The following is a 27,665-nucleotide window of genomic DNA, read 5'->3' as shown; positions in this document are numbered from 1 at the left end:
GAGTTTCACAATTTAAGATTTGAATATTTTTCCAAAATTACAACCTAAATATATATATGTTATCAATAAAAAATCACTTCAATTATAACAAAATACACAACTACTTCATGCATTCCATAATCTCATGGTAAATCTATAAATTTGCACCAAAATGCAGGATCATGCCCCCTCCCCCTCCACGCCCCACTGATTATGCCACTGTGTTGGTATATACTAAAATTACTTTTTACTAAATTTGGTGAAAATAGATAAATGGATTATATAATTACATAGACTGATGGAACTATTTTTTTAATATATATTTGTGGTGATCTTTTTTATTTGGAGGGGGGGCTTGATCACTTTGGGGGGAGTTGAACTGCCTCTACGTGTCATCTGCCTGAATATAACCCCTTTTACTATCAAACTTGTCAAATTCGATCAGAATGTAGTTTGGATCTTATTTCTCTCTGGCCCTTTAAAGATGCCGTAGTAAAACCCACGACTTTTGGCTGCATTTTTGGTACGCTAACTTCACGCAATTAACAGCTTGAAAGCGCCATATTGGAAAGTGAAATTTGTGTGTTCAACCAACGTTGTTCTTGTGATTTTTCACCTCTGAGAACAGAATAATTGAGCAATTATGGCAGGAACAGGTGCAAACAGTGTTCCTCTGGGAGCTTTGCATCCAGTCTTCAGTGGAGGAGGAAAATCATCTGGAAATGACTCGATGTTGAACGCTGCCCGCGAAGCAGCTGCGAGGGTGACTGCGAACATCTTGAAACGGGATCACGCCGGGATTGCCGCCCGACCAGCGCAGGCCCAGAGTACCGCTACCGGTGGGCCTGTGTCGGCCGCTCATCACCCATTAACAATGCCCGGTCAGCGCCAAATCATTGAACGTAAGACTGCTTACTTTAGTATGTTGGTATGTTTAGCTATATTACCCAGGGCAGGGTGGCCAGATTTCACAAAATAAAATATGCGTATGGTACCGGCGCGGTGTACGAGATGAAAAAAAAAGAGATCAACAAAGAAGGCTACACACAGTGTCAGTGACAGTGAGTTAGGGTTACTTGCAGTTAAGTTGGACTTGTGAAAAAAATAAAGAATTGGAAGGGAGGGTGAACAGGAGAATGAAGGAGAGAAAGAAAATATGAAAGAAAAGTAAAAAAAAAACTTAAATTGTTAAAACTGGAGGGTGAAAGAAAGAAAAGAGAAAAAAGGTTTCTGTCATTTGAATTGAATATAGAAAGAAAGGAAGATGAATGTGTTGAAAGACAAAAAAGGAGGAAAGAAAAAAAAGAAAAATAAGAAAAAAGGAGGAAAGAAAATTGTTTCCTTCATTCTTTAAAAGAAAAAAAATAGGGAGGGAAAGAAAGAATAAGAAAAAAAATAATAGGAAAAATAGAATGAAGAATGAAAGAAAGGAGGAAAGAGAGGGAGGAAGAAAGAATGAAGGGAGGAGAGAAGAAAAGAGGGGGCGGAGAGAAAGAAAAATGAGCGGAAGGGAGAAGGAAGGAAAGAAAGAAAAATGAACAGAGTAAGGACTAAGGATCAGGAAAGAAAGATAGGAAATAGATTCATGTAGATGGAACAAAAAAGGGCAGGCAGGAAGGATAGATCAGACGAAGAAAGAGGAAAAAAGTTTAAGCAAACAAAACCAATCTAACAAAAATCATAATATTTTGTATTTTAAATATATTTTAAAAAAGTGTTTTAGAAATGAATAAAATTCAAAGTGAAACAGTTTCAACTTAATAATCAGATGAAACATCGGATCATCATAAACAAGACTCAAAACGAAAGCTGGAAACAATTAGAGAAAAACTCAATAATTTGTTCCTCCGATTACATTTCCAAATCAGTAATCTGAGAATCCATAATATGTTATCAATTTTATTGTTGTCTCTGCTTCGTCATCTGTTGGTATTTGATGAAAATTCACCCTTTTTTTTTATAATGTATTAACTTTATTTTGTTCAATATTCTGAAATACAGGACAAATAGGCGTCCCGGACTCCCGGGAAGGGTTTGTTAAGACGCTGGGACAAAGGAGCAAAATACAGGACGATCCCAGGAAATACGGGACGTCTGGTCACCCTGATATTACCCAAAAATTAAAAGGCAAGACTTCCATATGTCCCCTCGCGCCCCGGCCCTCCACTAAAAATAAAAAAATTGAAAGAAAAAAAATGGAACTAACGTTATGGACCATACTCCATACTAGCTCCATAATTTTTTTGTCAAATTTAATCCTAAAATGGCTGGGGGGGAGGTGAATCAACCCCTCAACATTTCCTGCAATCATTCCGCTGCGCGAAAAAATTATTTAACAAATAGTAACATTTGAAACTTGATTATAAATAAAGATTATAATAATGATAATTATTTGTAATCAAATTTCAAATTTGTATATACATGTATCTGTGTTTATCAATGTATATGTAGCTCTGATGCAAGCATCTTCAAGTTGGCCAATGCAGCAGCAACCAGAGACTTCTAAGCGTCGCAAACGGAGTCGATGGGGTGGAGAGGATGTCAAGGCTGCACCAGGTGTGGCTACCGTTATCCCTTCAGGTCTGTCAAAGGAACAAGAAACTCAAGTCTTATGTGAGTATACCTTTTACTTTATTCTGGCTTTAATGAAATTTCATATTTATCTTCAATGTTATTTACCCTGGTTTGAAATATTTTATATTTTTTCTTTTGCTATAATAAGTACTGCCCTGCAAAACAAAGAAAGACTTTGATATAAGAATCTGGTCTTTTTAAGTTAGCTTGGATATTTATTTTGATCTTCATTCTGAATTGGTGAATGTCTTTGCTCTTAAGTTGTTCAAAGGTTATAATACACATGTTCTTGTATGCATTTTCAATTGGTATTTGCTATTTAGCATGTGTACTAAAATAAATGTGAGTTAACTGACACATGAATTTTCTTCTCACAAATTTACAATTTCCATTTAGTTCAGCTTCAGGTTTTCAGATGTGAAGCTAGTGGAAGGATGAGCTTTGCTTTCTTGCCTTTTTTTTCAGAAGTAAAATAATACGTTGATAAAAAGCATGCAGTGTGTGATAGATATTCTTTATTCAAACTGGGCGGTCCACTGGTGCCCGCCTGAGGCTGTTCGTAACCGGCGAAATTACTTCCAGACTGGTGGACTGCTAAAACATAAAGAAAAAGATAAGAAATTGAGAGTTCTCAAGGACAGAATATCAACCACTTCAGGCCTTTATTTTCTGATGTAGATCTGTTTATGAAAACTTTCACATGATATCAAGTAGTTGAGGTAGAGCTATGAAAATAATATGATGCAGGATTTTTCCTTTTTTTTTTGCTTGATTTTATCGGCCCAAAATGTTATAATCCCAGTTGCATGGGCGCAGCCATTTTGTTCCGTTTTTTATTGCGATCAATCAATATTCTGCAGTGAAGTAAATAAAAGTGCAAACAAAGCAGACGACAGCTAAGTGGCTGTACCCATGCAACTGGGATAATAACTTTACCAGCTGATAAATTTAAGCAAGAAAATGTAGAAATCCTGCTTGGTTTAATTGGTTCTATTATTGATTTAAGGTTTGGAAATGAGTATCAAGTTTTGATAGTAGGTCTACATGTAGATAGCGCAAATAAAGGCCTGCAATATGGTAGATATGCATAGTCTAGTGACACAGAATTTCTATGTATTATTTTATCTTGGCGGTACACCGGTCCCTGCTGGAAAAATCCTGGGCGGAAAAAAAAGTGGTATGACTCATGCCTGATTGTCTACAGTATTTGTAAGATCAATAACAATACATAAAACAGGCTTCACACAATACTATCTCATTGAAGGAAATTTGATGAGAATTTTACTTCAATCCTCAGTTCAAAAAACGTCAACAGTGATTGATGAAATGCTCAATCCTTAAGCCTGGTTCTTACCTGGCTAAACAAATGTTTTTCGAAGATTTTGCAAGGATGTGAATGTCAAATAATGGTAAAGTCCATCTATATGTATTTGCATTTTATGCTGCAAAATTTGTTTATATGTCACTTTGAGTTGCTTTTCATTTGTGAAGAAAATTTTGAAAGATAAACGATTCTGTCTTAGTATTGTGACATGCAAATTTTTAATATTTTATATTTTTATATTATAAATATTTTCATATTTAAAAGAATGCTTTCCCTTTTCCCCTTTTGTTTTCTCTTTCCTCATGCATTTTAATAGTAGCCTCTAGTAAGAAGTATTTTGTGCTAACTTTCAAATACACATGTAGATATAAATTTCTTTCTATCAATTATGTTTTTTATTTGTTTTTTTGCTTAAATTAGTCTAGTTCAATGTGGCTGATTTATTGAATTTATATTATGTACAATGTACCTAGTTATCATCTTTCATTATAATGAGAAGTCTTAGTTCCTTTTTTTGTGATTGCCATGTAATCTGTGTATATATGAATTAACTTCCTTCTATTCCAAATGTCAGTTGGCATTTTTCTTAAAAATTATCTGCAACTTCCAATGTAATTTGGGTTTACGGTTCAAGTGGCAGTCTCCTTGCCAAACTATTCATTGAAATTTCAGGAAAATCTTCAAAGGGGAAGTAATTTATACAGATATCTGGGCCCCATAATATACAGATTTGTGCATTTTCACAGTCTTCATTTTTACTTATTTTTTTTTACATTGATCAGGATGTGCAACCAATCATTTAAATCAATTCTACAATCGCTTTAATAGTTTTTTTTTAACAGGATCCATGTTATTCCAATTGTAGGCTGTAGCCATTATCCTTGTGATGGTACAGCACAGGCCTATATGCGAATGCGCCAAGGTCATAAGGTTAATTTACACACAGTAATGTAGATTTTCCAACAAAATGATGCCTGTGTGACACCGAAATTTCCTTTACTATGTGCTGTAGTCCAATAACAGACCTCTAACTGTGCATGTATGATCGTGAAAATGTGTTTGAAAAAAATTTGAGACAATTACTGACAGTGGGTAAGGGCGTTAATTTTGCCAGTAAGTGCAGTGATTGCATTTTCATCACTGCACTGAAAATGACACATCAGTTTATTTCCTGTGTATTGAATTGGTGAATAATCCTATAAAGTTTCACTTTAATAATCATGCCAATGCCATCAGTCATGGATTGCTAAAAAAAAAGAAAATCATTAAAAAATTGGACTGAGATTAAGACTAACATTTCAGAATTTCTAGATCGGAATCTAGATCTATAGAAAAACTTTTCATATAATACTTTAATTTCCAAACTTCAATCAGCCAACACTCTAATCAGGTTTTCTTGCTTGAAATTGTCTGCCCATAACGTTATAATCCCGGTGCTTGGGCACAGTCTGTTTGTTCTGTTTGAGGTTTTTAGTTACTCCGATCTGTAGAAATTCTGCTGTGGAGTAACTAAGAGTTGCAAACACAACATGGCTGTGCCCATGCAACATGAGTATAACACTACAGGATGATAATTCAAACAAGAATATAGAGAAATCCTGTGAAAGTGGTTATTATTTTCCAAACTTTGCTTGCTTGATTAAAGGTTTGGAAATATAGTATTTTAAAGTTTCGATAGATCAAGTTGAGAAAAAAAGACTTTGGCTTTGGTGACACTAATTTTTGTATTTCTTTATTTTAAGTGGTCCTCCACTGGAAAAAAAAAACAGCAACCTGTAATGACTCTACCCTTATGAAAATACAGGACCACTAACTTTATATTACTGCCAAATTTTGTATTAACAGGAAAAAAGAAAAATCATCGTATTTGTATATTAAGGTTGCTTGTATGCTCCTTTTTTATGAAAAAAAGCAAGCGTCAAGTTTGCCCTGAATATTTTTCACTGCATAATTATAAATGAACATGTATGACCCACTCTTTTGTCTCCTTTCTAACCATACTTTACCCACTACAGTACATCTGCAGATTGAAGAATTGAGCCGTAAACTACGAACCGGAGAGCTTGGTGTGCCGCCCAATGTGGAGGATAGGTTTGTCAAAGACTTCATTAACTGTAACTCCATTCTCATTTGATTTCCTTCTTTTCTTTTGCTCTAATCCCTATTGTAATTAATTTCATTCATACCCTATTTTTTTTTTCGAATTGAATTTGAAAACCATATTTTGTGGGCTTGTGCTCATGTTTGATACACATATTTGTGCAGTTGGGTTATGGGTTTTGAAGAATACGTGGGCTCTGTTGACAAAGGTTTGCAGTTCATCACTAAATACCTGTCAAGATCCCATATATTTTGTTCCAAACACTGACAAGGAAGAAATTGGAACCCTTCTCTCTTAATCCATCGCAAACCTTTGTGTTACAGTGCCCAGGTTTATTTTCAAACCAGGCACTGAGTCTCTTGACTGACCATCTTTGCCAGAGACTGCATTTTCAACCACAGTATACATTGTGCATTCAAGAAGTAGACTTCTGCTGGTTAGATTTTTTACATTATTTTTTTTGCCACTCATTTAACCCCATCCTATTGAAAAACACTAGAAAATTATTTTCATGAATATTTGATTAAAAAAAATGATTTTATTAGGTCCATTTTGCTTTCTCATCAATTTTATGATGTTTTGTGATTGTATTGTGATTGCATTGGATTGTACAAGCAAATAAGATTACTTTCCATCCTGATCCAGAATAACTGTACATTCAATTTTGCTAATCACAATTATATTGTAGGTGCATCTTATGGCCTGCGCAGGGAGACCGTGAGATGCAGGGTGTTTTGTACTGACATGCAATTAGCTAAGAGTGATTATATGAATAGTGGAGGGGCATTATACAATGTCAGTATGGCCTCTGTATTACCAACAACTAGTATACAGAGTTGAAAGTCTTAAAATATACCTTGATTTTAGCCTCAGTGACATATATTCCTACATGCAAGTAGCTCTAGATTTGACCTACACAGTGTAGGAAATATAAATCACTCCTAAAATTTCCCAAAAAGGAATTCATTTGGGGTAACCATTCTTTCTAGAGTTGCCCCAAGATCTGTTTCAAACAATATTCAAGATTTTTTTAGAAAAATCAATATTCTAACTGTGGCAGAAAAATAATATTTGCTTTTACTGCACAATTAACTGTTTACCCCTAAAAATCAGTCCTTTAAAATGAAGGAAATAGCCCCCAAATTCTGCAATCGCCCCAATGTAGAAAAGAAAAATAGCCCCTAAAGTCCTAAACAATAAAAAAAATATTTTCTACCCTGGACCTTCATGTACATACAATGACAAAGGTTTTAAAGTGGATTTTTCTGTAAACATTAACCATTAAAAATAGGCTTTAACATTCATTTCGCTTTTTTTCAAAGAGAAATGAACATGTTTAAGGGGTCTGATGCATAAAACTTTTACCTGAGAAAACAAATATTTTTTACCCGAGTTTTTGCCCTGTGTTAAAGTCAATGGCAGAACTCAGACTAACTTTAGTTTTCAGTTTTTACCGGAGTTTTCTCAGGTAAAAAGTTTTATGCAACAGGCTGCAGGTGTGTTTTCACTGAGTAGGCAAATATTTTTGAAGGAAACAAATGTTACAAGAAATTATTTTAACAAACTTATGGTATTATATATTTTTTTAAATTAATACGATTTTCTAAAAGAAAATTAATAGAACATTGAAAGAGTAGAAAATCATATTTTGTTGATCTCTATTTCACAAAAGTTACACAAGTTTAGGTAATTGGATGAATGTAATGTCATTTGTGTGTCAGTATTTAAAAATGCAGTTCTGAGGATTACTGTAGCCTATACAGTTTCTAATTCCAAGTGGTTTTATGTTTTGAGGGTAGTGTTGAGCAATTCCTTGTTTCGTTGAAAATTCCTCCCTTTTTTTTGGGGGGGGGGCCATCATGATTCCCTTTTTTGGTTGCATAATGTTGGCAGCTATGACACACTTTGAGTTTGCTGTTGATGACTTTCGGAAAAGGACCATCTTGCAGAAACCATGTGCTCAAGTTAATTCTCAAGAGTCAAGACCCACCCCTCTTTGCAAGTACATGTATCAATATTTTTGTTGATCTTAAGTTCCCATTTTTTTTGGCATTCCGCCATAAGGAATACAGAAAAAGAATAATGGAATTCGTGAAAAACGCACAATTCAAAGAATTTATGAAGAACATGTTGAAAACAAAGCAAAATCTGAAACTGCATTCCTTAGTAACATATCTGCCCATCGAACCTCTTCACAGTGTTTAGCAAGTGTTTGCCAAGCTTTCTCTCCATGGAAACTTGTGTTTTTCTCAGATGTTCACTTTTTACAACTGCTTTATCATGTTTTTGTACATATCTCCAAATAACAACAAGTTGGCATACATGTATGTGGAAAACAGAGGTCTTTGAAGTCTCTATCCTGTATTAACTGATCAATGTCAGGCAATCTAAAGTTGTCAGTTTTACGAGTACATGTACATATAGGATGGAATTTCGTGTATTGATATGATTTGCATTTTCCATAATCGTAATTCACTTTTAGTTTTAAATTTGTAGCTAGTCTTTTTTCTTAACTTTGATGAAATACAGGTTTATTTTTCCTTACAAATGTGTGCTCAGCCGGGTATTTTTTTAATGTGCTGGCAAAGATATAATAGTTATTAAATGCATGCTATCTCATGTTTTTGTGTAGCATAAATAGGATGATACTGTATGTCAGGGAAGCATTTAACCCATTTCATTGTCTCTCTCCAAATCACATAAATCATAATGATCTTTTCCCATATTTCTTTTCACAAATGATTAAATCCTAACCGAAATTTTCTCCTAGAGATTTACAAGTTTGCATTTCAATTACAGTTATAATGCAGACTACTATTTTTCACAACTGATTAAATCCTAACCAAAGTTTTCTCCCAGAATTTTGCAAGTTTGCATTGCCGGTACTATTGTAACCATAATGCAAATGATTGCTTACATTTTTCCTCCAAATGAAAATTGTATTTTCTTACAAAATGTTATGTATGTTATGATGAGAGCAATGATTTATTTCATAGCCTAGCAATTAAAGAAGGTTGACCTCTGCTTCCAACTGAATTTCCCTTGGGCCATGCCAGAAAGATGACCTGGTCTTTTTGCACCCAACCAACCTGGACATCAAAACTTATTCTGCTCAATGCAACATCATGATGAAATAGATATTAGCTTAATGAATCACATCTTCTGTTTTCCTTCCTGTCCCAATGAGAATATTGCATAATTTCAGTACTTATTCATTCTGGATTTCTTTTCGTGATCTGAGTTTTTTCATATCACAATCTGAAGTTATATTTTCTGTCAGTTAGTCATTTGCCCCAAATCAGGCTCTAACGAAAATACCCATTGACCTTTTTTTTTTCATTTAATGTAGTAACCCTTTTTTCATCTTGAACTTACTTGAAGAATATTTGAATATGGCCATGTTCAGGTTTGGTTTTTAAAATGGAGGCTCAAATGAAGGTTCCATTTTATGGAGGGAATTCTTGCAACTTGTTGTTTTTCCCCTTACATGTATGATAAGTATTTTTTCTTCATCAAAATGATTTAAGTCTGCTTGTTAGTGAGACTGCAAAATGAAAACTGGGTGTGTTGTGTAAGTCGATATGGTATGTTTTTCAGGATTTTAATGTTGAGGTCACATGTCATGGACTGGTACCCCCAAAGGATGGCAGAGTTACATTTTTTTTAAATGTTGATAGCGAAAAGATGTAGATCACCAACCCCTTGTCCTATTAGACTAGTTCATATCTCATTTCAAAGGAAACCAAAACTCAAGAAGAAAAGCAATCTTATTAGAAAGAGTTAAATAAGAGGAACTAGTTAAAATGAGTTTCATCAAAATCGGTTGTGAAATAAGCAAGTTATGGACATTTAAAAAGTCTTGTACTTTCTATGGGAATCCTCGAATTGCCAAACATGCCTTAAAATGGCTTATTTTGTGGACATCCCTCCATTTGTTTTGTACATAAAATTTCAGATTTTCCCCTGTATTTTACATTATTTAACATCTCCTCCTGACCTTGACATACATGTGGTGTGAATTATATTTTTACATGACATGTGTTATGCTCAGAACGAGGCAATATACAATTTGAAAGATAATGGGTAAAATCTGAAAAAAAATGTGGACAAAACAAATGAAGAGTTGTCCACAAATCAGCCATTTTGTGTTTTCTTACAGACTGTGGGCTTGGTTAGATGAATTGTACATATTTGTTAATTACATCTGAATTTTAGTCAAGAAGGATACTAAAGGATACTTTCCATTCTAATAACTATTTTTTTTCATCAAAGAATGCACTTTTTAATGATTTTTTTTTTACCACAATGAATTGTTTGTGATACACCTACAGACTGAGTTCTTATGTTAGCTTTATTTATTTCAAGGTCAATTGCATCATGTTTTATGGCTTCTCTCTACAGTACAGTCCGACCTCTCTTATGCAGACACATACTCAGTATTAATACGTGCAGCTGCCTCCCCAATGGTAGCTACATGTAATCTATTGTAGTGGGTGTACACAGACAGTATTTCACTGCTGTCAGTGCAAATTATAGGCATTTACGGAAATGAAATCGATTGGTTTCCAAAACTCTTGGATAATTTACCTGGTGAAATGAATGAGGAATACATCCAGCATACCTCGAAAGAAAGAAAGAAAATGACTCGATGAAACTAAGTTTGAAAATTGGATCATCGTAGCTTCGCAAAGTCAGCCATTGATATACTTTACTGTAGGCTCAAATATGATAGAATGCGCTGTCTGTAATGCAAGACGAAGCCTGAGCGAGACATGTGTTGTTGTTTTTTCCTGAAAAAAAATTGCGCAGTGCCCTGATTTACTGGAAAATTCGGTAATTTGATATTTTCATACAAAATAATGATTGTAGGTAGATTATATTGGAAAATTCATGTAATCAGAGTGAGTTTGTGTAGGAATTTGGAGTTTAGATTGAAATGTCATTTCCTCACGTACTAGATTTTGAAAAAAATGAAAAAATCTCGGCAAGTGTGCGTCCGGATAATAGAGAGATCTGGATGAGAGAGGTCGGACTGTATTTAAAATAATCCATTAGAATGAAAATGGACGATTAACTTTGGAATTCCATGTATGTTATTAGTTAGTATATGTTTGTAATGTGAGTTTTATGAACAGGACCTGAAAACTCAGAGGCCCAATTTCTCGAAAGGTGGCTAACTTAGCCCATGGGCTAAATCGCGTCATTTAGCCCTCTGGGCTAAATTTTGCATTTCTTGAAGCTGGGCTAAGTTAGCTCGGGCTAAGTCATGAGCTAAATCGTCATTTGACATCATAAATTTAGCCTGCCCTGAGCCCCAGGCCAAATCAGTGGGCTAACTTAGCCCACGGGGGATAGTTAGCCCAGTGGGCTAAATTTAGCCCGGGCTAAGTTAGCCACCCTTTTAGAATTCGGGCTAAAGAGTTTTATTGATAAATTGACAAGCCTGATGCACATTGCAGGATCTGATGCGACCCTATTTTTTTAACAAATTAATTTCGCATGAAAATATGGAACAAGTAAAATCATCTTATTTGAAATTTTGTGTAATGCTAGAAAGGGTCTGCATTACCACAAACTTTGTCGTTGGAGTGAAGTGTAAGTTGGCTTCAAACTGTGGAGGATGGCAAGATTGCTATGACATTGTAATTAATGAGAAATCAATTCGCTTTCACTCCAACAAAGAGGCTGACAATTGACTGGAATTTTTATTTTAGCACTCATATTATTACATTATGATTCAAAACTTCAATATCTAAGATTTAGCAGTTGGTAAGAGCTTTCTGAATGCAACTTAAAATATTTCTTCAAAATGGGGTGATAAATGGATGTTCAGTTGCAGCAAGCTTAACTCTTCTTCAATTTCAAGTCTTGTTGATGGAGCTATGAGGTTATCATGCCTCTTGTCTTCTCTTTTGATCCTGAAGGTCACCTTCACCTGAGCCTATCTATAACCATGAGGGCAAGCGTCTCAACACCAGGGACTATCGGATGCGCAAGAAGTTAGAGGAGGATCGTCACAAGATGATCCAGGAAGCACTCTCTTTGAATCCAGAGTACAAACCTCCTGCAGATTACAAGTAAGTTTTCACCAAAAAGCGACCATCTTTTGTTCATTTTGACTGAGTAAGTAGAATGTGTGCAGTGCCCTTGTGAAAATTTTGATCAGTTTCTTTTGGAACTCAGTTTATTTACAACTTACTGGTATGTAAGTACATGTATTAATCCCAAAACCAACCATAAGTCTTGCAGTGAATTGCAAATCTGCAATCAGTAGCTGGTTGGTTTCTTGCAAACTAGATTTACTGAAAATGAATTTAATGCATTATTTTCAAATATTTCAAGTAAAGCTTGCAAGTGGTCTCAACTAATTTTCAAACGACTACCAATTAGGCTTTTTGAGTTAACATAGCTGTTACCATATAGAATATTGATGACAGATATTGATCGTGTACTATTTGCAGGCCACCTGTCCAGAGAGTGAGTGATCGGGTCATGATACCCCAGGATCAGCATCCAGAAATTAACTTTGTTGGCTTACTCATCGGACCTCGGTAAGTTTGTCTTTTTCCAGGTAGTACAAGGCATCGTAATCAAGGTATGGATGAATAGTTTTTCTGATTTCGAAACGGAAAAAACAAAATTCCGAGTGAAAATTGATTCTATTATTTAGATTTAAAACAGAAAAACAGTAATTTTTCAATATTTTTATTAAAAAATAAAATGTGGAAAAAACAGAAAACAGTTAATTTTTCCGTTTTACTCTTTTTACATATTTTAATTTTTAGTTATCTTTTGAAAAACACAAAATTGAAATTTTTGTTCGACATTTTTCGTAATTAGTCTGCAGTATAAAATATTTTGATCTCGCTACTTAGTGATTTTTTACTTTGAGGCTCACGCAACTTTTGAGACCAAAATTGCGACCCTTGGGGACACCAAAACTATGCAACATTTCGTAAGTGCATGTCAGACCCAAATTGCTTAAAAACGTGAATTTGTGTACAAAATCCAAAGCATCTTGTGTTTTCATACCTGCCATCCATTCCAATTTTGGCGGAATTATACCAATTTTTTCACCTTTAAAAAATTGAGACCTTGTAAATAAGACCTTGAAGGCGTCATTCTTTGAAATGCTTGTGTGCTGTAAAGGGCAGTGGGGATGAGGCTAGAGTTATAATATCCAAGTCTTGGAGATGCTCATAGGGATTTTATGATATGATATGTGTTATATAAGAACTGTGTTTTATGATTATTTTTATTGTTCTTTCCTTTATATTTTTTTTTCTTTCTCAGAGGTAACACCTTGAAGAAACTTGAGAAAGATACGACCACCAAGATCATGATCCGCGGCAAGGGATCAGTGAAAGAGGGCAAGGTTGGGCGTAAAGATGGCCAGCCTTTACCAGGAGAAGATGAACCTCTCCATGCCCTTGTCACAGCCAACAATGCTGAGAGTGTCAAGAAGGCAGTCATTCAGGTGAGCCCTACTCCCATGTAGTTTGCAGAGACAGTGATTTTCCGTTTCAAAAAATGGTCTTAATTCGCGTTTCAACTTGATCTAAAAATTGAAATTATTAATGAATTTTTACATGAAAAGTATGAGAACGAAATAGAATTATTTCAGTTTTATTTACCGTTAAAACAGAAAATTACTGTCCCTAAGTTTGTCATAAGAGAGGGGTATTAAGGTTGGGTTGTTTTGATATGAAGGCTCCATGATCCGTTTATTTTCAACAGACAGAGTCCTCTCTGATGATCCACTGGAACTAGATATGAAATAATTAATACTATGAAACCATTAAGAAACTGCTAAACTTGACTTTTTGGCCCGAGTTCACAAAGGTGGTTTTGAAAACCCACGGTTGATTCCATAGTTTATGCAGATTTCCTGTATAAATTATGCTTCATTTAGCAAGTATCGGACGCATGTATGAAAAATGTACAATGCTGATTGGCTTTTGTCAAAGTGCGCCAAATTGATGCATGTTACCATGGTTAGATATGCTATTTTATTCATGAGTCCACTGTTTGAAGAGTGAACCTATCAATTCAAAACAGTGGGCTTCTGAATAAAATAGCATGGATAACCACGGCATCAGGGGTCAATTTGGTGCACTGTGACAAAAGCGCACATCAGCATTGGACATTTTTTAATACACGCAGTAAAATAAGCTTAATTTATACTGGAGATCTGCATAAACCACCTTTGTGAATTTGGGCCTTTGTAATTATAACAACAGAACCCGTTTCGTAATCCCATAATCAATTACAGATGCCACAAATCAATAACAAAATGTTCGCCGGGCCAACCAAATTTTAGGATTTCAGAAGTACATGTGGCTTGTAATTTAGCATTCCCGTGAGATGGTCATTACTGATATTTTAAATATTGATAATGTGATAAGTTTGTTGAATGTTTGAAGCCGTTTTCACATGTACAATGTGTTATTCATTTATCGCCCACAGATTCAAGAGATCATAAAACAAGGTATTGAAACACCCGAGGGTCAGAATGATCTCAGAAGGATGCAGTTGAGAGAGCTTGCGCGGCTGAATGGTACACTCAGGGATGAAGATATGCTCAGGTATTCTAATTCAATTGAACAATTGAAAAACAGTTTAATTGAGATTTATATAACGAGTGATTGGGCATGTACAGTGACCTGATAAGATTACCTTTTTTGTCTCGCCCACCAGAGGTGAAGGCGAGACTTAGGGATCCAAATGTCGTCCGGTGTCTGTCCTGCGTCCGTCACAAACTTGTAATGATACATAACTCCACAACCGTAAGTTGCTTTTCAACCAAACTTGGATGGTAGATGGACTTTGGGGACTTGCATGTTATGCTGCAGTCAGAGGTCACATGGTAAGGTCAAAGGTCATTTCAGGTCAACATTAAAGTTTACATGCAAGACTCTCTTATGACACCTAACTCCGCAACCGTAAGTCACTTTTCAACCAAACTTGGATGGTAGATGGACTTGGAGGATCTGCATATTATGCTGCAGTTGGAGGTCACATGGTTAGGTCAAAGGTCATTTTGAGGTCAATGTTAAGATTTACATGCAAGACTCTCTTATGACACCTAACTCCGCAACCGTAAGTTACTTTTTAACAAAACTTGGATGGTAGATGTACTAAGGCGACCTGCATGTTATGCTGCAGTCAGAGGTCACATGGTAAGGTCAAAGGTCATTTTCAGGTCAACATTAAAGTTTACATGCAAGGCTCTTATGACAAGTGTTATTCCATCCCAGTCATTTCACAATGAAGTTTCGATATAATTCTCTTGCGTGCCCTCGCAAATCACGATATTTCTGGTTATTTTCATTAGTGGGCCAGACACAAAATTGCTTTTGCCTTGTTTATCTTTCTGTGTTGGTTCTTTACTTTCATGGTATAATTCTTGTACTCTGTAGGTGCTCCAACTGTGGGTCCACAGAGCATCGTACCTGGCAGTGTACAGAGAAGCAGAATATCACCAACAACATCTTATGCTCTCTCTGTGGCTCAGCCGGTCACATAGCTGCAGATTGCAGGGAGAAGGCCATCGGAGACCGCCCCCTTGCCCAACCTATCGTCAACTCAGCGGACAAGGCTAAGATGGACTCGGAGGTAAGAATCGGATTTGCATGTTTTCAGATTTCAGTGTTTTTTTATGATTTTTTTTTACGATTTCAGACAGCTTCATAGGTATTTGTATGAATTGACAATAATTATCTGCTGAATGATTATCATGGCCCTGTAATGCAAAGCTTGTTACTTGATTGTACTGCTGATTTTTTTTCATTATTGATTTTCTTGTATTGGATTACATTCACTATTATTTGTAATCAAAACTTCAATTCAACTGTTTATAGAGCTGCCAACCATTGGGATTTTATCCGGTTTCGTACGATTTTTGCATGAGAATAGGACATCAGGATTCATTTAAATGAAATACAATTCTTCTGAACTCCGACTGTATCTGTTTCGTGTGCTATATTATACATGAGTGAAACACTTCAAGGCCAAGACATATTCAAAGGCACCCAACACTGATACCTTAGTGCATTCAATTAACATTGTTTTAGAAATTATGTGTACTGATATATTCATATATTCATGCAGTTCATTCATCTCATCTCCTATTGATTCCATATTCCTTCCAGTACCTTTCTCTCATGGCTGAGCTTGGTGAAGGTCCTTTGCCAGGTGGTGGAGGAGGAGGACCACCACCACCACCAAAGGTCAGTTTGGGCGGGCCGCCTAGTGGTCCTAGACACCCCACACCCCCTATCTCATCGGCTCCACCCAATCGCCCTTTGATGATGCCCCCAGGTGGTGGACAGGGCAACAACCAGGATCACCCTCCCCCTCTGGTGAGTACATCCCGCTATCTTTTGCTAAATTGTCTTATTGATTTTGTGCAAGGTAATCTGGTATTGCACGTCTGATTTCTTTATAAAGCACTTTATAATAGCTATGCTATGTGGGGCATTGTGGCCCGGTGGATTAGTCTCTGGAATTTGAAACAGGGGGTTGTGGGTTCAAATTCCAGCCATGGCGTAGTTTCCATTAGCAAGAAATTTATCCACATTGGTGAGGTGAATGGGTACCTGGCAGGAATTTATTCCTTGAAATGCTGAGCGCTGGAAAGGCTGCTTGAGCTACAGCCGGGGTGATAATATCCAAGTCCTTTAGAAGCGCATAGAGACGTCATTCATAATGTGTTATGCGCCATAGAAGAACTGACAATTGTTATTATGCTAAAGCTGGGATAATTGTGCAGTGCTAGGAGTGCCATTTTGGCTCAAATGCTTACAAATATTCTTTTATGATGAGTTGAAAAAGGCGTATTACATGATTTGGGTTGAGAAAATAAAATTTCCAGGTTATACCATCCAGATTTTGCATAATAACTAATGTATTGTAAAACAGTTAATTGAATCTAAACTAAGAGTAATGAATGTTATTTTTCTTCCATCAGATGGGTCAGAACCTGAACTTACCTTGGAACAACCGCAGTCAGAACAAGCCACCATCCCTGCTTAACTCTGGCCCTGCACAGCGGCCTCCTCTGGGCCAGGGCCCCCCTCCTCCTCCTCTCCCCCATCAAGGCCCTCCACCGCCCTCTAGCAGCGGACCTCCACCCCATCACAACCAGCCCCCGTTCATGGGTCCACCCCGACCCCCACTGATGAATAGACCCCCTCCAGTTGGACCTGGTGGCATGCCTCCGAATATGATGCCTTCTCATATGGGCCAAGGACCCCCTGGACCCCCTCCTCCTGGTGGATTCAACCCAATGATGCCCCCTCCACCTCGTGGAAGATCTCAGCTGCCCCCGTGGGCGTTTCACGGTGGACCTCCATCTTCTGGTTCCCCTAATTCATCAGCACCAGGTGAGACACAACACTATTTTCATTTCCCACTTTAAGTAATACATATATGAATTATGTTTGATCACGTTGATATCAATTATATATCATTACTGAAGCATTGCCAGGTAATAAATACTTAAAGAGAGATGCAAGTGCTATCATTACCTTACTAGGTCAAAGGATTTGAAATAGATATATCTTTTGAGAATTTTGGCGAACCCCTCTTCTTGATTTCATTTTTGTTGTCGTGCCTGAACAAAGTTCGGTAGAGACCTGATGATCACTTTTCCTGCTGGTCTGCTAGTTTGTTACAAAATATTCAAGTTTTTGTTCACCTTTGTGTCATTTCTTTATTTCTGCATCAATTATGTTTATTCTTGGTACATCTGATCCTTGGGTAATATTACATGTGTTGTTGAAGATGGGGTCAATGGTCATGTAGGAGTCAAATGATCATGTTGCATATTTCTTTGATTGCAAAATCAGGCAAGATCTGTGGTTCGTTAACCACCTTGTGAATTTATTGAATTGTTTATTTTTTAATATCTAATGAATATGAAGCTTAATTTCTTTGATCCAACATTAAATGAAGATTTTTGTTCTTTCAAAAATTTTCATTCTAGCTCCAGCGCCGGTTCCTCCCCCATCCCTTCTAGTTGCCCCACCCCCTCCCCCACCCAGCAGCGAGCCGCCTCCACAACCCCCCACTAGTGCTCCATGGCAGATTTCGTCATCAAGTAAGTCATTGAATATTTTCCTCTCTTTTTTTTTTGTAGCAAATCAGTGTGTCATTGGTCAAAATTTTATTTGATCACAATGCAAATTCAATGGTAGACTATGAAATTATTGGTGACAATGGCATTCCCATTATTAGTGTTCTTTTATTGATATAAAACACTATATAAGTGAACGTATTGTTGCGAAATGTAATATATTTATTTATGAGGTGATGAATTCTTATTGGCAATAGTGCTTTAATGAGTTAGTTTTACTTGTTGACTTTTATTATTTTATCTGTTAGTGTTTCTATATATGGACTGTTCAATAAGTAAAAGTACACATGTATAAGTATGACTACTCTTCTTATTCAAGAGTTAGAGATAAAGAAATTAAAAAAAATGTAGTAATCTTTTACATTTTTCCCAGATTTGAAGTCAATTATATTCTTATCAAATTCTAAACTCAAACATATCAACTTTGAAGATGAAACTGATTCTAAGGCCTTTCAATGTCACTTACTATCAGGGATATAAGGATAACTATATTGTGATTAGTAGCAAAGATGAAAATACAGCTCTTACTTGAAGGCTATCTTGTATGGGGGTTTGAGATGGTTTTTGAGTGCTGTAGGATCTAGTGGTGAGTGAAGGAATACGAATCTGAGTTTTGTCAATGTTAGAATTCTAAGAGCCTTTTATGCTGGAAAATATTAAGGATTATGTAGTGAATTTAATGTTTGAAGATGAAATTAATTCTGAGGCCTTTCAATGACACTATCAGGGGTATAAGAATAACTAAATTGTGATGAGTAGGAAAAATAAAATCTCTTACTTGAAGGTTATTTCGTATGGGGGTTTGAGATGGTTTATGAGTGCTGTAGGATCGAGTGGTGAGTGAAGGAATACAAATCTGAGTTTTGTCAATGTTAGAATTCTAAAAGGGTGTTGCAAGAAACTTGTGATCAATTTCAAGTCTATTTTTGGTCCCTAAATCACTCGATTGTTTTGCAGTTAATTGCAAATTTGATTGATTGCTAATCGCTCCTTGAAACAAGAAGTTTAATCTGATTTGCTATAACTAACGTTGATTGATCAATCGCAACAGAATATTTGCAATTGATTGCAAATATTTTCTTGCAACGCCCCCTAGCCTTTTATGCCGGAAAATAATAAGGATTATGTAGTGAATTTCATGCTTGGATGGCCGCCTTACTTAGATCTGCTGCCTGCCTATATGCTTGGTTTACAGGCCAAGGGGTAGGGACGTCTCCCCCATCTCAGCCTCCATGGCAGTCCCAGGCCATCCTACAGCAGGCCCTAGCCCTCTCGCAGCCTCAGCAGGCAGCGACAGGTTAGCTCCATTGATCATTCATCTCTGATAAATACATGGATAGCTCATTGTTAATGCTGCTGCTGCTCAACGCCATTTTCAATCAATTCGCACATCTTGTAGCTCCCGATGCCTGTAGTTTTAAATTTTATCCATATTTTGCGAATCTCATGTTATGTAGTGACACAAATATTTTTTTTTGTTAAATTGACTTAGAACGACAATACCATTGTTCACAGGTGGATCCAGGGGGGAGGGGGCAAAGCTGGCCTGTACCCAACCCCTTTGAGAAGCACAATTAAAATTTGTAATGTAAAAATGCCATTAAAACAAAAATGTGCCCAACCCCCCTTTTTAAAGTGAAGACCTTTTTTTTTGTCAAATTTTTCCTCTGGGAAAATGTGCCTCCCCCTTCCTTTTGGAAAATCCTGGATCCGCCCATGCCATGGTTCACATAAAGCCCATTTTGGACACCCTATTTGCTGTGGTGAAAATGATGAATTTTCACCTATTTGAATTTAAGTTCTAAATGAGGTTTTTCAAATTGAAGCCCAGCCCAAACATACAATTTCCAATCTCTTTTGTATCAAGGTGTTTAATAGTGATTACGAGTTTTTCAATTAACTGATGCCTTTGTTTGGCTGGCAGCCTTCTTGCCATCAGAAAGTGCTCCTTTGAAGAAGATGAAGAGTTAACGTATGTTTGTGGCATTATTCATGCAGGCTGCACCATGTCTCAATGCCCTATCCATGTACATACCTGAGATTAGTGAGCAAATCTTGTGCATGCTGCCTCCCCGTCAGTTTCTTTTTGAAGATGCTTAAACACGAAAAATATTAGGGTGATATAAAATCGGGATATCCTTTGCTTAAAGTGGTTTTAGTGTCTTTGATTCCTTCTTTTTACCTGTAAATTGTTTTGGATGAAAATAAACTGGATTCCTAAAGAAACGGATCAAACTTTAAAAGAGCACTGTACAAATTCTACGAGTTCGGTCAAAACGAAGAATATTTTTACACATGCTAGCTTCAATGATCTTGACTAAGCACATGTCAATAATTGGTTCAATCACAGGTCTGTGTGAATAATTGGTTGGACTATAGCCCCTCACACCAATTGGTTTCAGAATCCAAAGTCACAAACTCGCAAAAAGACAGACCAATGAAAATGAGAGGGATTAAACAAACTTCCCAGTTTATTACACATGTCCTTCACAGGCATTTCTAAATGAGTGACTCAATCACAAAGAATCTACAGGAAGTTATTTCAAATGACTGGAACAACAGCACCCACATACAGATCCAGAGGATGTCCCGGTAAGCGGGGGATAATCTGAACACAGTGTTATCTATGCGTGGTTGAGTGAGATACACACAGACACTTGCCATGTTCAGATTATCCCTGCTTACAGGGACATCCCCAGGGGGGTTCGTGTGTGGCTGTGTGATTATTCATTTTAACCGAGTGGAATTTGTGCAGTCCCCTTGTAAAGTTTGATCAGTCTCTTTTGGAACCTAGTTTATGTATTTTTTTTTAAAAGATGGCAGATGCTTGTGCATTATCTTTGTTATTTCTGATGCTGTTATGACTTTATTATTTTGTTGATACTATTTATGCTTTATTTTTTACCTTGATGTAATATGTATTCATCCATGTCTTTCTGTAGTCCAGTAGATGGTCTCATAAGGCATGTACAAGACCTGGAAAAGTACAAGTTTTTTTTTTTTTTTTACATTGGTTAAAATGGAAAACAGTGTCATAAAGGAATTCCTTGTCATAGAAAACTCTAGAAAGATTGTAATATATATGTTTTGGGGATTTTCTGGATAGACATTCACAAATACTATACATCACACTTAGATGCTCATTAGCTCATTAGGCTAATTACGATGATTACATTACTTAAAAATAAAAGCTATTGTCATGAAATAATTCCTCGTCACAGAAACCCTTAGGAAATTGGTATCATTTATGTTTTCAGTCTTTCTGGTTTAAGAGTAGTAGGATATTACATATTATATGCTAATTAGATGACTATGCTAATTAGGCTAATTAAAAAAATTTGCTCAAGTTGCCAAGGTGGCAACCAAGCTGAATTTACAATACCATCTAGAACACAAATCAACAACAACAAAAAAACTTGTACTTTTCCGTGTATGAAAATATCTACTGGACTACTGTCACTCCAATATTATTTTCTTGTAAAAAATGTTTTTCTTTAATCCAGGCTTGATAAGAATGTTTGCTTTTTTTTCTTTTTTGGTCTTCCGAATTTGAACTTCTGACTATCTTTTAACAATATGAATGATTAAGCTTCATTATTAATACTACAATGTATTTGTATTAAACATTTTCTTATTGATTACCCCCTCTGTTTCTCTGTGATTTTTATTTTTAATTTTATTTTTGCTTAAAATATTTCAATTAAGCTGTCTTATGTGTGATGTTTTGATCAAATGTGCACTTTCCTATTGGCTAACTATAATGTTTGCCATATGTTGTGAAAGTGACTTTCTTGTACAAATAATCAACAGATGTGAGTGCATTATTGCCATGGGAATTACGTAAAGGTATTTAGATTACAATGAAAGCACAAGGCTTGCCAATTGCTCTCCCACAGCATTGTAAATACCCAAAGTGCGTTCAAAGTCACTAATATCGCAAACACAGGTCTGTGCATTATTCATTTAATAAAATGGGTTAACAGCATAATTATGTGGCAGAAAAAGTGAACAAGAATTAATGATTTTCATTTTTCAATAAACCCAAAGTCAATACAAGGCTGGCAATTTCTGTGATGATAATAATAATAGCCAATTTTTATATAGCGCTTTTCCCAGAATGGCTCAAAGCACTTTACAGCATATTATTACCCCGGTCATTGGATTCATTTCAATCCCGTACGAAAAGTGCACAATTTCCACTCCCTGGGTGATGACATCACTGCTATAGCACAGCAAAAAGGTGAAATGCATGCTGTATGTGTGCTCCTCCTAAAGCATGGATGGAACAAACTGCATATTTTCTTTATTATTTTTTTTTGCTGCACAATTGTTGTACATGTTGGTACAAAAATAAAGGGTTCACACTGGTAGTTCACACATGACCCAATTGGAGCACACGTGATTAGCCTTAATCTTTAATCAGGCAAAGATATCCTGGCAATCTGTATGTCTTTTAAACTCTGTATACTCTTGTTTCAATGATTTGAATGTTTTACCTAGAAAAAAAATTGGAGAGTAGATTTAAATTTTACATGTGTTAAAATCAAGATTCCCCAGATCAAATGATTCTTTGTTATTCTGGGATTGTATATACATGTAGCATACTTAAATTGATTTATTGTGTTCATTTTTCACTTCAGCTACTGCTACAACAACTGAGACTACTACATCCACAACCAAGCCATCTCCTCCAGTACCATGGCAACAGCTTGCTGCAGGTAAGACTCACATTACAATTCAAACATTCAATCCTTCTATCTGCTCATTGTTCAAGACCACTGTGCTTTTGTTTTTGTTTATATTGAATATATACGTGCTATTGTATATGTATATATATATATATAGAGAGAGAGAGAGAGAGAGAAATCAGACCCAGTGTACAAACTTTTGCTGTTTTCTGTCTTGAATTCATTAAGAGAAAATAATTTCTTAAATTGGGGGCAATAGCATGAAATATGGCTAATTGTTTCTTCCTTCATTGATAGGAATATCGTCAGTGGGTTGTTTTAATCTTTGTATTATTTGAGAGAAAGCTTAATGGTAGAGTTATGACACAACTTGCAACATTTCTTGAATAGAAAGAGATCTATACAAGAATTGCGTAAAGTGGGGTACAAATGCAATATTTTTTTGCTGGAAATGATACATGTAGTTGTAGGAATACTAATTCAAAATCAGGTTGATGTTTCTTTGGCTCCCTTGAGCATTTTTTTTTAATTAACGCTTTAAGCCGCCCCACTTTTTAGGCTAATAATCGTAGAGAAATGATATTATGTGACCCCTCCACTTTAAGAAAATGCAGCAAAAAGCTTTTCAACAGTATTTTGGTACTACTTGACCTCCGGAATTCCATACTGAAAGTCTACCAAGATCCACACCCAGGGAAAGTGGTTATTTTCAAGATGGGGTCCAAGATGGCCACCATAAGATGAGAATAGACACAACTCATTCATCCACACTTCACATCCTATTTGGTGCATATTCCATGGCCTAGGGGGTAAAAAGACCTTTTGATACAAGTTAGAGTGCTTTATGCACTTAAGGGTACCTGGAAATCCAAGACGGCATCCAAAGCGGCGACCATAGTCTAAAAATCCACAAATTATCTATTATCTTTTGTGTTTTTAATTCAGTTTCTATTCAATGGCTTTAAGGGTCAAGTACATGTACTCTATTTGACCAATATTTTTTCAAACAAAAACATGAACATGAATTCGAGGTGATAAATATTTCAAGTGCTCTTTTAACAATCATTTCTGATTTTGTTATATGCTTTTGTTCGATACCAAACATGACATGTTGTTCTTTATTGTTTTTCAGTTAGTGGGCATGATCAATATTATAGTTAATCATCTCATATGGCCTTGAATTTGACCCTTTGTGACTGAAAGTTCTTAGTTATTTTCAGTTTGTTAATATTTACCTTTTACATGAAATTGGCTTTGGTTTGATGCTAAATGTATTATGTATACACATAAATTGCATTTCCCTATGTAATTATCAACTTGAAAGTGGGCATGGATTTAACTCTTAATTCAAAAAATACTCATGGGTGCCAAAGTGGCGTCAACCTGATTTCATATCAATATCCCCTCACCTATTATTTACAGCACTTTATTTTATGCTTATGCTGGAATGATGATGAGTTCTACTGGACTGTTTTTTAGGTGATATGAATTTTCTACCAATGCAAGAATTTAAAAATGCTACCTTTTTACGCTGATGCAAATTGAGTACTCAAAAATGCATTTTAACCTTTTGATTTAAACCCTTTAAATATGTGTATCATTTTTCTTTTTTTTTTAGCTGCAGCTGCAGCCAATGCTCCTCCAGTCAGTTCAGCTAGCAGCTCATCACCAGCCCTGCCACCCTGGCTACAAGCCTATACAGCAGCTGCTGCAGCAGCGGCAGCTGCAGCTGGCGGAGGAGGAGTCTCTTCAAGTACGGCAGGCCAACCTACACCTCCACAGTGGGCGCAAGCAATGCCTCCACCACCACCCCAACCGGTCCCCCCTCCCTCTTTGCCAGGAATGCCCCCTATGGGGGTGCCACCTCCCCACATGCAGCCCCCGATGCCCCCCTTGCCATTCCAGCAGGGTGGTTTGTCTGATGTTGCACCACCCCCTGCAGTACCCCCTCCTCACCTGAATGCCCCTCCCCCACCCCCGCCTCCTTCAAGTTGAGCATCTGAGCATTACTCCATTTAATACTAAGGTGGTCTGCTTTATCATCCAAAAGGTCATTTGAAGATTGAAATACTCGACCATTTTGTTTTACATGCAGCGTCCATCTATCATCTACATCATTCTCTAGCGTCCTTGAAAAGCTTAGTTTGATCGTGACTCTTTTCATACAAATTTTGTTTTCTCCGTAAAATTATTTTTTATATTTGGTTCATAGAAATTACCTGCATTTGTTTGATTTTTTTCCTTATCGATCATGGGTTGTTGACTATATCAAAATACATACATCCTTCCATATGCACATACACCCTTACACACTCACATGCATGCATACATGTACATCTATATAGCTTTTACAAATACCTTCTAAAAAAGGTAAAATCATTAATTTCATTCAACTTTGCATATAATTAAATTGTCAAAAATTGAAATTTGAATTGATTAATATCTGAGAGAATACCACATTGACAAATCAGAGTGTTAGAATACTGAATGTATTAAACTTTCAATTATATTTGTTTACTGCCATCCTTTTAATGATGACTTCATCAAAGGTAGATGATGTACTGATTTTATTGAGAATTTTAGGTAAAAGACTGTAGTTGCAGCAAACAATTATTTCATGAGAAATCAAGATTAATTGCCAAAATATTATCATACATCCAGATCTAGTACATTTTTTTCCTTATCAATGTAAACTTCTCTTTTTTTTTAAATCCTGAAATCTTAGCTCAAAATCAATAATTTCTGATGATCACTAACACAGAAAACATATGTGGGACAGTGTTTTGATATTGCTTTGAAAAATACCCGACATTTGATGGAATTCTATGCTTATTTTGCTCATTTCTCAGCAATTATGCATTTTGTTTCAGAGCTATTTGGCACATATTTTTTTACATACAAACACTTTGGTGGTAATTTCATTGGATTCTGTTCAAACTTATTTTGAGAACATTAACATAACTGGTATTTATCTTTAACCCCCCCCCCCTTTCAGGGGGAGGTTGGGAAAATAATTTGATGCATGGAACAGAGAGGATATGAGCACTCATCACATCACATTCCATCATAATTTTTTTTCTATGTTTTGTGCAGTTTTAATTGGGAATTCAATATCAGGATCTCATTCATAAATAGTGCTATGAATGACAACTGTAGTGAAATCCTTGTATGTTTTTTATCGGGCAGAAAGCACTATACTTTTTTATATTTGGTATGATAAGAACATGTACATTCTTTTTTTATTTTGCTTTGTTATTGATCATGGATAGATGGTGCATTTCTTTATATTTTAGCACTGAATACCTCACTTGAAGATTTTATTTAACAGAGATAACAAAATAACAGAATAAAAGGACATTTCACATGTCAGGGACATAATTGAAATCTATCTGAACTAGTTTAGAGGGGAATGACTCCTCCTTTTCCTGCATTGATGAGATTGTGGGTAATGTGAAATACACATTAATTGTAAGATATGTTATAGCGACATGTATGCAGCCTATTTTTTCATAAGTGAAAACAAGGTAACAACGCGCCCCTTGTTATCCAGTATTCTGCTTAGTTTTTATTCATGAAAATTTAGTGTTCAAGGGTTCACCCAACTAGAAATCGTTATCATCAGAACAATTCCATACTTAGAAGTCCAAAGGGATGAAAGTTTCATCAAAGTTGGAGGTAAACTAGAATATGGAATTTCAATTTTTTTCATCAGTGTGAAACCTGTCATAATCCAACATTTTTCCTTTTTACTTTATTAGAAATTATTATAATGATGAATATAACGTTTTAATTTGCAGAGGTGAGAATGGAGATGATGAATCTCCTTTGTATCAGATTTAATAAGATGATTATATTTACTCTTTTCAAGAGAACTAAAGCATGCTTTAAAAAAGAAAAGAAAAAAGTGGGCATGTGACTTCATAGTTATGGATACAACCTCATTTACTGTTTTTAGCCACTTTGCATCCATAAAAATATTTTCATGTGATTGTGGAGAAATTTAAACCGTTTTGCTTATTTTAATAATAAATACTTTTTTATTCAGTCAGTGTTATTTCAAGGTGACACTCATATATATGGCTACTGGAAGGTTTACTGATCATACATCTTCATCTTTGAGTAGAAGAAATAACCATTTGTCTCACGACGTATCAAACGTAGTTGGAAATGATGTTTTGTCTGCAAGCTGCTAGATTGCTCATTGCCTGACGAAGTCTAGCAGCTTGCAGACGAGACGTCGCTCTCCTACGTTTGATACATCGTGAGACAACTGATTTCTTTTACTCAATCCTTCACCATGATGAACCTCCTCTCCCACCTCATCTTCATCTTTATAATGCATACCGTAATTCAATTGGAAGATTACAGGTCTTAGTTTCATGAAGCTTGTTTTGAATGGCGAGTCACTGGCTACTGTTATAAAACTACTGAAATGAAGCATGTTATTAACTGACAGCTGATCTATCACAAAATGTTGGCATTTATTTTTCACAACAGGTCTTATGAAATCGGACCATAATTTATATCAAAACAAAAAGATAGCCTTTGTGTATACAGATGTTTGTCATTCATTACTCAAAGGGGAATGAAACCTTTGAACAAATAGGCTTGTGTAGAAACAGAAAAATCAAAGAATAAGAATAAACAAAGTTTGAGAAAAATCAGACAAATAATGAGAAAGTTATGAGCATTTGAATATTGCAATCACTAATGCTATGGAGATCCTCCCATTGGCAATGCGTCAAGGATGTGTGATGTCACTGATGAACAACTTTCCCTTTGGTGGACTATAAAATACCCTCAAAATGTCTCTTTTTGCTTTTTCTTATGATGATACAAACTCTTTATCCATGATGTATTCTT

At 35.9% G+C, this 27,665-nt stretch overlaps 1 protein-coding gene across 3 annotated transcripts; it reads left to right on the top strand.

Moving 5' to 3' along the window:
- The first annotated feature begins 482 nt into the window (after positions 1-482).
- LOC121419377 (splicing factor 1-like) lies at positions 483-24,936 on the top strand. 3 transcript variants are annotated; one of them, XM_041613817.1, is made up of 14 exons: positions 487-881; positions 2,431-2,592; positions 5,893-5,968; positions 11,903-12,055; positions 12,440-12,529; positions 13,272-13,455; positions 14,445-14,563; positions 15,398-15,593; positions 16,130-16,339; positions 16,948-17,362; positions 17,965-18,078; positions 19,310-19,411; positions 22,755-22,832; positions 24,421-24,932. In XM_041613817.1, the coding sequence occupies exons 1-14, from the start codon at positions 623-625 to the stop codon at positions 24,795-24,797; spliced, it is 2,535 nt and encodes an 844-aa protein (XP_041469751.1). In that variant the 5' UTR covers positions 487-622; the 3' UTR covers positions 24,798-24,932. The 3 variants fall into 3 exon arrangements, with proteins under 3 accessions (XP_041469771.1, XP_041469751.1, XP_041469761.1); XM_041613837.1 differs by lacking the exon at positions 5,893-5,968 and having other exon boundaries at positions 483-881; positions 24,421-24,936; XM_041613827.1 differs by lacking the exon at positions 19,310-19,411 and having other exon boundaries at positions 488-881; positions 24,421-24,931.
- Positions 24,937-27,665: the final 2,729 nt, after the last annotated feature.

Source organism: Lytechinus variegatus, chromosome 1 (assembly GCF_018143015.1).
Source record: "Lytechinus variegatus isolate NC3 chromosome 1, Lvar_3.0, whole genome shotgun sequence".
Lineage (NCBI taxonomy): Eukaryota > Metazoa > Echinodermata > Echinoidea > Temnopleuroida > Toxopneustidae > Lytechinus > Lytechinus variegatus.
Note: the sequence above shows the minus strand (reverse complement) of the source record. Positions and strands in the feature narration are given on the sequence as shown.